Below are 9,503 nucleotides of genomic sequence, written 5' to 3'. Positions count from 1 at the left end.
GAAAGAAAGAAAGAAAGAAAGAAAGAAAGAAAGAAAGAAAGAAAGAAAGAAAGGAGAAAGGGAGGAAGGGAGAGAGAAAAATACTGTGACTATATTCTGTCAGGAACATATATCAGTTACACATACTCCAAGGTATCTACTAACCCAAGCTATCTTCTAGAACATATGGAATAGTATGAGGCCATCTGTATTCTTCTCCAATGATGGAATTTCTATCTTGTGCCTGTCAAAAATAAATGTGAAGGATTAATTCATTGAATCAGGCAAAAACTTAGGAAACAACAAATAGTTCATCTATAAATAAATGAAATTTAAAATGTAAGAAAATAAGTTTAAAATGTAAGAAAACAAAATAATTTCATAGTAGTGAATGGTTGGTCTGATTCTGAGGTGGGAATAACACTTGTTTTATTCTAATCTGTTTTGAGGACAGTAGCCTCATGAATTAGGAAAGAAAAGAGAATAGATAAGAGAGAAAGGGAAGAGATGGAAGGCAGAGAGGCAGGAGTTAAATTACACGGGTCTGGAAGGCTATGGGTAAATTTCAATATTATTCCAAATGCAGTAGGAAGCTGTTGAAGAGTTTTGTTGTGTGTGTGTGTGGTTTTTTTTTTTTTTTTAAGATTTTATCTATTTATTTGAGGTAAAGAGAGAGAGCAGGAGCAGGGGAGCAGAGGGAGAGGGAGAAGCAGTCTCCCCGCTGAGCAGGGAGCTTAATGTGGGACACGATCCCCGGACCCTGGGATCATGACCTAAGCCAAAAACAAATGCTTAACCGACTGAGCCACCCTACTGAAGAGGTTCAAGACAGGAAGTGAAATGGTGTTACTGCCTGTTTAAAAGATCACTTTGTTGTGGGCGGGGCGTAGGAGGTGGGGACAGGGACAGGGTGGACAAGATTATAGGGGAGCAATATTTGAAATAGACAGATTAGGAGAAAAGTGGTTGATTTGGAGCATGTGTGGCAGACAGAAATGACAAAACTTGCTAATGTATCAAATGCTGGGGTGAGAGGGCAGAAGCAAAGGTGACTCCTGGAGTTTTTACTTATTTGGGGGAGTAGGTTGATGCCTTTGCTAAAAGGGAAAATCTGGAAGGGGCAATTTGCATGAAAAATCTGAGTTCACATTAGGACACCTTACATTTGAGGCACCTCATAGGCACGGAAATGGAACTGGCAAATTGGAATTGACAAATTGGCAGCTGGATAGACCAGTCTGGAGTGCAATGGAAGGAATGGATGAGAGCCACATGCTGGAGTCATCAGCATAAAGATGACATGTCAAGCTCTGGCACAAGGTGAGCTCAAGGAGTGCAGATAGAAGAGCCCAGGACCAACCATTGGATACTACAGCTCTGCTTCTTCAGTTGAAGATCCCCGTGGGGGTTTGATTTAAACTGTCTGTAAGGTACCTATGTTCATCTGTGTGCCATGCACTCTTCATGCATAGATGTGTTTACCTGGCAACACTGTCGTTAGCTGTCAAGATAGAAATCACAAAATCTATCTTTTATGATAAAAACCTTATTCACTGATGACCTTTACAAACTCAGGTTAACTTTGTTTCAACTAGATTAAATCACTGAGGTTCTATTTAAAAATGAAAACATCATATTGTTCCAATAATGAAAGCCCATCAGAGCAATAAGACCAAGGCGCACATGGTGAGGGATGGTGGCATTGACAACACAGAAATCTGAGAAATAGCTGATGAAGGCACCGTTATGGGAGTCCCTCAGAATATAACGTTTTCATTGAATACATCTGTCACTATGACGATGCACCCTTAGAGATAGCTGGGCTTAACAAAGTCCATGCTGTCTAATCATTCTCAGATACTCTGTATTTTGGTTTGCAGTAATTAACAGAAGATTCTTCCTTGCTATGTTTCAACTTACCCCATCAAGTCTAATGTCTCCCTCAAAAAGATCCAGTCCCAAATCTAAGAGGGAAGATTAAAAATTCATGTTAGCAAACTGGATTCAAACTCTCCACCTCATAAAAATGTAAAAAAAAAAAAAACTACAAACCTTCATTGATATCAAATATATCTTGATCGAGTCCACCATCTACATCTTTAACTAAAGGAACAACAAAAAAAAAAAACCCACATTGAATATTATGCTTATGAAAAAAAAACAATCTTTATCAATTTCCAAATTTAAAGTAAGTTTCTTTTCCCTCAGAATTTACTAGGTTCTGATTCAATGTACATTGACTGATTGATTTACTGAGAACGGGTTCTGATTCACTATACATTGATTGATTGATTGATTAACTGAGAACCTTCCATGAGCAAGGCTTGGGGCTATAGGGCTTTTGCATATGTGCTCTTGTCCTATCCATGTCCCTTGAATTCCAGATCTCCAGGAGTAAGAAATTGGTCACTCTATATAATATTAAACTTAATTTTAAAGACTAGACTAGATGATTAGATTAAATAGGAAGCAAATGTTTAAATTAAGTCAAACCAGTCCAATCTGCCCAATATATCCCTTGCTAGTAATAAACCTTAGAACTCTCAAGCAGAATTCCTAATTTAAATTTGAATTACTCTTTTAAATTACAAAGGAGTGGATAATAAAGCCAAATCTCTAAGTGTACAATAAAACAGGATGGCCATCAGGTCTTTCTGAGTTTATACAAAATAGCAAAAGTAATAATAGCAAGCATTGATGGTATGCCTTGTGTCAGTTACTGTGTTTGCACTTTCCTATATCACCATTTATTTTCTGCTGAGTATGTGGAATCTTGGAACAGGAACAATAAAACATTTCTCAATAATCAAAAGAAGGCAGTGTTTGATTAAAGTTCAAAGCAATTATAAAATTATGCATATGCAATTATGCATTGTGCTTCTCATTAAATGTGTCTTGAGTTTTCTGTACTGTTTTTCTATTATCCGTATAACTTTCTTTTACTATGACTTAGAGCAAAAACTCAAAATAGACTCACCAAAGTTGTCTTGAGTTGGCTGAGAAACAAACACATAAAAAAAGGCATTATTATGACACCCATGACATAAATTACCTTCTTCCAATTTATATCTAGCAATTTGTGGAGGTTTTTTTCATTAATATTATGGATTTCTTTCTGGCTTATATCCAAGATAGTTAATTTGGAGTCTAAAATAACTTTTTGAGGAAAGGGTCATCTTATTTCATATAAAAAAATGAAACTGCCTGTGATATTAATTTGAAGGTGAAAGAGACAAGAAACTCACTTCACAGATTGAAAAGAAGACAGAACATAAGACTCTGTCCCTCAGATAAGCTTTCACCTTAAACATGATTCTCCAGAGGTTTCATGGAGCAATGTTTGAAAAACTTAATAATTTATCCCCATCATTGAAATATTTTTTGTACTCTTTTTTTAAATTTATTTTTTATTTATTTTCAGCGTAACAGTATTCATTATTTTTGCACCACACCAGTGCTCCATGCAATCCGTGCCCTCTATAATACCCACCACCTGGTACCCTAACCTCCCATCCCCCGCCGCTTCAAACCCCTCAGATTGTTTTTCAGAGTCCATCATTGAAATATTATTGTAATTTATAACAATACCTTCTAAAGAAATCTTATGAAAGACTTCATTAATCATGTTTTACTTTCACATTTTTCCCAAGACTCTGCTTTCAAAGACAATACCAAATGTTTAAGGAAAAAAAATCAGTGGCTATACTTTGCAATTAAAAAAAAAAAAAAAAAACCTTAAAAAAAACTTCTGAAAATAAGTTCTACAAGTGACCACATGAAAACCCAGAATACATGCTTAGTAGAAGAACTTACGTAAACCTGAAAAATGTCTTAGTGGAGTCTAGTGAAAAAGTTCATGGCACTGGCAGGAAGTAGGTTTGGGTTATATTCCGGGTTCTGCCAACTCAGAGCAAGTCAGTTCACCCTCCCGAAACTCAGACTCTCTATAAAACAGGTTAATATGGCTTACATATTCTAACACCAGAATCCTATGGACTGTTTTGCAAGCAGTGGAAATGAACTGACTGGTTAGTTTACCCTTCTTTTTGATATTAAGAAGGGCCTTATTTGTCTCACATGTTAGTCACACATAGGCACACTCACAGAGGAACACCAATACACCTACTCGAAAAGTGTGCATAAGTGAAATTTTAATGTGTCTTAAATGGTATCTCTTGTTCTCGATGCTGTAGATGCCATTTACAGAATATCAACTCAATATAATCACTTATTTGTAAATCACAACTAAAGCTTTTCCCCTAGGCATTTGAAACTTCATTTAAAACCCTGAGTTGGTCTGTACAAACTACCTGTCACTGTAGCAAGATGGGTTGAAACTGACAAAGAAACAGAAGAGAAACCCCACGCTACAAAACCAAGTGTTTGCTTTGCCGGTGACATTTGTCATTCACTCCGTTCGAGTCTCACGTCACCATAATAACAGCAATATGCATTTCACTCAGCAGTAAAAACAGAATGGCTGTCACATTTCACATTTTCCACATTATCAAAAGAAAATTTGTTACGTAAAAATGAAACTGAAAGAAATGTGTAACTTTATGTCAATATTTCTGACTCTTTCTCTCTTGGGGGGGCTTCTCACTCCCTATGACCCTGCTTGCTCCTGCTGGCCCCAGAGAAACACTCATTTCATTACGGTTTTGAAATTCTTAAAAAACAAGAAATGAACAAGCAGGCCATTGGCCCCCAGTTTTTCTAATCGCTTTCCAAACATCATTTCCTTACCAAGCCAGGAACCATGAGCAGAACAGCAGAGAGCAGAAAGCAAGGCAGGTACCATGAATCCATGTTATCACCTCCAGTCAAAGCCGCAAACTGGGAAAGTCATAATATCAGTTACTTTTTAAAAGGCAAACATCATAACTTCTAGCCTTTGATCTCAATGATCCATCTTGCAGGTCAGCTCACCGTGGTAGGAGTACCTACAATCAAAGTGTTAAAGTCCAGTATCCTGAATACAGCCCTGAGAGGAATTGGTTGGCCTTTTTTTTTTTAAGGTGAATATTCAGTATCCAAGTACCTGGCGGACACCTGATATTGAAGTAAGTTCTCTAATATATACAGACTTGCCCCCAGGATTATTAACGGCCACTCAGGCAAAAGAAAATACCAGATTAATTTTTAATCTCAATCTTTCAAATAGTAACATTTTTAAAAAATATTTCATTTATTTATTTGAGAGCGAGAAACAGACGCAAGCAAGCAGGGAGGGTGGGTGGCAAGGGCAGATGGAGAGGGAGAAGCAGGCTCGATCCCAGGGTCTTGATCCCAGGACTCAGATCACAACCTGAGCCACAAACAGTAACGTTTGTGAAGCTCCTCCTGTTCATCGAACCCTGTGCTACTTCCATATACACAGTTGTGACCATGGCTCTTTATCATTCATTCATTTAATCAAAAATTCATTGAGTTACAAAATCCACTTATGTGCTAGAAATCTAACCTATTTGATAATTAACTACAAAGTAGCAAAACAGCATGCCTTGCTCCTGAAAATTCCCAACAAGCAAATTCAAGGGGTTGGGTAAAAGGCTAGGAATGGCGGTCACCTGTTTCCTGATAAACAAATGTTCCCAACCTATCCCTCGATTCTTTCTCTTTTTCCTTCTTTTCTTTGGATAACTTCTCTTTAAAGACAACTTACTCTCCATGGTCCCATGATTCCCCTCTCAACTTAAGGGCGATGCAGTATTATGGTTTTGGGTCACCAGTTTTTCCCTCAGCATTTCCTTCCCCACCCAGGACTGGTCCTCACCCCACTCTGCGCTAATAGAAAGGCTATGGAGAGATGTGCGGTATAGACCAAGGACTTGAAAGGATGCTCTTTGTGAATCCAAGCAAGTCATTCCCCCCTCCGGGAGTAGAACAAGTGTTCAAAGGGAAAGTTAAAAATGGTAGGAAGGATCAATTCCTCACTGGCTCCCTGGGATCCCGCAGATAGTTCTCTGGAATCCAAATCAAATGTTCCCGGCTAGAGCTACCAGGAGACAAGAACAAAGAACTCTACAAGGAAAGCAAGAACTCCACAAAGGAAAGCATGCCTTCTGAGGAGGAGAATAACTCCTTTGAGACAAGAGTAGCATGGAAGTATCAGAGAAGCCACCAGGTTTAAAAGGCCATGTGGATAAGAATAAGAATGTCTCCGTAGTGGGCTGCATAGAAGGACAACCAGGCACTGGACAGACCGATGGATGTTTCAGAGGAAGTCTGTGAGGACAGGTGCCATCAGGACCGGATGGCGGGCCTTGGCCTACTTAGCTTAGGCACAAACCCAAGGTTAAAAGATAGGAATCCTCAGTGGGCTGCAACTAAATTTCTCCCATGTATATGGATGGGGATTCAAACTAATAATTACAGTTACAGAAAAATAATGAGATTTATTATATACATCTGCTTTTGTGAGCTGTGTGTCACGGAGACATCTAACCGCAAGCTATGTGTTGGAGTAGATAGCTTATATTTGAAGTTAGGGAATTGAAAATAGGGAGGTAGGAAGCAGTCATCCCCAGGACTGCTGTAATCTGTCTTGAACTCTCCTAGTACAGCATAAGGACAGCCTCACAAGGACTCTCATGGACAGGCACAGGGGCGTGGCTGAAATCCAACTCCAGAAATGTGTTTTGACTACAATTAATGGATGTCTTTTATATTTCGTTCTTTCTGAAATTTTCAATAAAGCTCTTTAATGCAGAATCTACATGTGGTACGTTTAACATACCTCCAACTCCCCTCACTAGTATCCCAGGAAACTGTGTCTGCCTCTGGTTGTTGGTCCTCTTCAGGTCTTCATTTCTCCCAGTGAGTATCATGAACGGTGCTTGAGATTCTGGCCTCATGGATTGCTCTGGAACCATCAGGAAAGTACATTTCTCTCCGGAAATCGATTCTCAAAATCCCCATGGAATACAAGAAAGTTCTAGACCTGAGGGTAGCAGATCCTGACCATAAAAAGCTTTCTGACAGGAAAAGTACAGAGGCTAAAAGACAAGATCCAAAAGACTTCCTATCTCTTCTCTTACAATGTTCATTTTCTTCACTAGTTCTTCATCCAGAAATAACAGAAGATTTTTGTACATTATTTCATGTGTTTCCCAAGGGCAGCCCTTTACAAAATCTTATCAACACATCTATAACCTATTAGGGAGGTGCGTATACTTGAATTTAAATGAAATTAAATGGATCTAGGAAAAAGAAAGAGAATGGGGAGTGTGATGACCAAAGGAGTCCCAGGCAGCTGGAAGAACACAAATTCATTAGGGGTCCAGCTAATTAAAGAGCAAAAGAGCTCATAAGACATCTGTACCCCTGCAACTGAGCAGAATAAATCACATCCTTCTAAGTCCCTCCCCAACTACCATCTCTTACCCCATTTTTCCAAACTGTGGTATGTTATTGCATTAGCCAGAGTTCTCCAGAGAAGCAGAACAAATAGCATCTGTATATAGATAGAGAAATTCATTTAAGGAATTGGCTCACATAATTTTGAAAGCTGGCAAGTCCGAGATCTATCTGCAGGGTGGGCTGGCGGGCTGGAGACCCAGAGCAAAGGTGGTGTTGCAGCTTGAGTCCAAAGGCAGTCTGCTGGCAGAATTATGTCTTCTTCTGGAAACCTTGGTCTTTTGTCTCCTAAGGCCTGAAACTTATTAGATGAGGCCCACCCACATAAATAAAGGAAATCTGCTTTATTCAATATCTGCTGACTTAAATGCTAGCATCATCTAGAAAAGATCTTAACAGTAACATTTAGACTAGTCAAATCTCTGGATATGGTAGCCTCTCCAAGTTGATACAGAAGAAGGAACCATAAGTTCCCTTTTTGCTTCTCTTTTATTTGCCAGACTCTTCACCATCACCTGTTTATGGAACAGCTATTGGTTACACTAAAGGTCGCTGTTATTGCCACTGGATACAGTTGGCTCAACTGTCAGCCACACCCTGGGCTGAAGACAAAGATGCTATGTCTTATAGTTCATGGTGAGCGTGAGTAACAATACAGTAACAATACAGTCATGTCTGTGATACCCGGAAGTCGTCAGAGGACCAGGAGTGGCCCTCCTGATTTCACAAAGCCACTTAACGGAGGCAGGGAGGAGCAAACAACTCTGTTCCTACACAACATGATCCTACTTTAAACCCCTAGACTGCGTAGGGGTTTTTGCTTTGTTTTAAGTAATTTGCATACCCATTGTGGGGCTTGAACTCACAACCCTGAGATCAAGAGTTACACGCTCTACCGACTGAGCCAGCCAGGCTCCCCCATGCACAGGCTTTATCCAGGGAGCTCTGAGGCTGAGAGCTAGCCCACAGACAGTGGCTAGGGCGAGGGGGCCAGAATTGCAGCAGGATGATGAGCTAACAGCTTCCTCCCACCACCACTAAAAGATCACCAGGTGGCCTGAAAAGTTGGGCAACCTCTAGCTCAGATGGCTTAGGGTCATGGAAATTCATGCCAAGCTCGAACAGGTCTCAAATGGGCATCCACGGGCTCTGCGATGGATAGGCGACATGTGAGGCTGCTCCCGAAGTCATACCTATGTGCCTGCTTCCCTGGACTGCTCAAGAATTTTAACTCCCTCAAACTCAAATCTAGGTGTCTGCCCATAGCTCAGGACTGCAAAGGGTTTCCTCACTTTTTCTATGCTGTGGTTGCACTTAAATATGGCACTCATTGCCCAGGATTATAGTTTTTCCCTTAGAAATTTGTCTCTCCTCTAAGTAGCCACCTAGATGTGGTATCACTGAACTGTGTAGTCCTCACACTGAACAGGCGCTTGGTACACATTCATGGAAAGAAACGGACGGGACTGTTGAAAATCCGTGTCTACCTATGGATTGTTTTTATAGCCTACCTCATCACCTCTAGGCACATAAAATTTTTTTATTGGCAGAGAAGCCAATGAAATCACCCCCATGTTTTCAACCTGCATATTGCTGTCCAAGAAGAATACAGGTATCCCCCACTTTTTGAAAGTTCCCTTTACACTACTTCATTTACACAAAAGACCAACATGAGTACCTGTTTTCACTAAAGGAAAGAAATCCGAAGAGGTCTTTGCTTTTATGAAAAGTGCTGAAAAGCAAAAATAGCATTTAGTGCTGGTCGTGCAGCAAACCTTACAAGGCAGCAGGCCCCCGGATCAGCTCGAGGGGCCCCACCAAGCTCCTTCCCCAGGAACTGACCTCGCTTCTCTGCATCCAACTGCCAGAGCTCTGAATTGTTGCCTGTGAGCATCTGTGCTTTATCTCCATTTATTTGGTGCATCCCTTAGTCAGATATGTACTAAGCATCCAGAAAAACCAAAGAGAGAAATGCCTGGGTGACTTACCAGAAAAGCCAAAGAGAGGGATGCCTGGGTGGCTCAGTCAGTTAAGCGTCTGCTTTCAGCTCAGGTCATGATCCCGGGGTCATGGGATGGAGTCCTGACACCCGGCTCCCTGCTCAGCCTGGAGCCTGCTTCTCCCTCTACCTGCTACTCCCCTTGCTTGCATGCACGCCCTCTCTC

General features: G+C 40.5%; 1 protein-coding gene across 1 annotated transcript in view; it reads right to left on the bottom strand.

Annotated features, from left to right (window-relative positions):
* MEP1B (meprin A subunit beta) overlaps positions 1–9,262 on the bottom strand; it is a 24,401-nt gene extending 15,139 nt beyond the window's left edge. The window contains exons 1-5 of the mRNA XM_059408063.1: positions 9,119–9,262; positions 2,957–2,975; positions 2,032–2,082; positions 1,900–1,943; positions 145–223 (exon numbers count right to left, since the gene is read on the bottom strand). Of these exons, the coding sequence (XP_059264046.1) occupies positions 145–223; positions 1,900–1,943; positions 2,032–2,082; positions 2,957–2,975; positions 9,119–9,262 (337 nt within the window). The remainder of the gene's footprint in view (positions 1–144; positions 224–1,899; positions 1,944–2,031; positions 2,083–2,956; positions 2,976–9,118) is intronic.
* Between the last annotated feature and the right edge of the window lie 241 nt (positions 9,263–9,503).

This window comes from Mustela nigripes, chromosome 8, assembly GCF_022355385.1.
Source record: "Mustela nigripes isolate SB6536 chromosome 8, MUSNIG.SB6536, whole genome shotgun sequence".
NCBI classification, from domain to species: Eukaryota; Metazoa; Chordata; class Mammalia; order Carnivora; family Mustelidae; genus Mustela; species Mustela nigripes.
The sequence above is the reverse complement of the archived record's forward strand: the minus strand, read 5'-3'. Positions and strand labels throughout refer to the sequence as shown.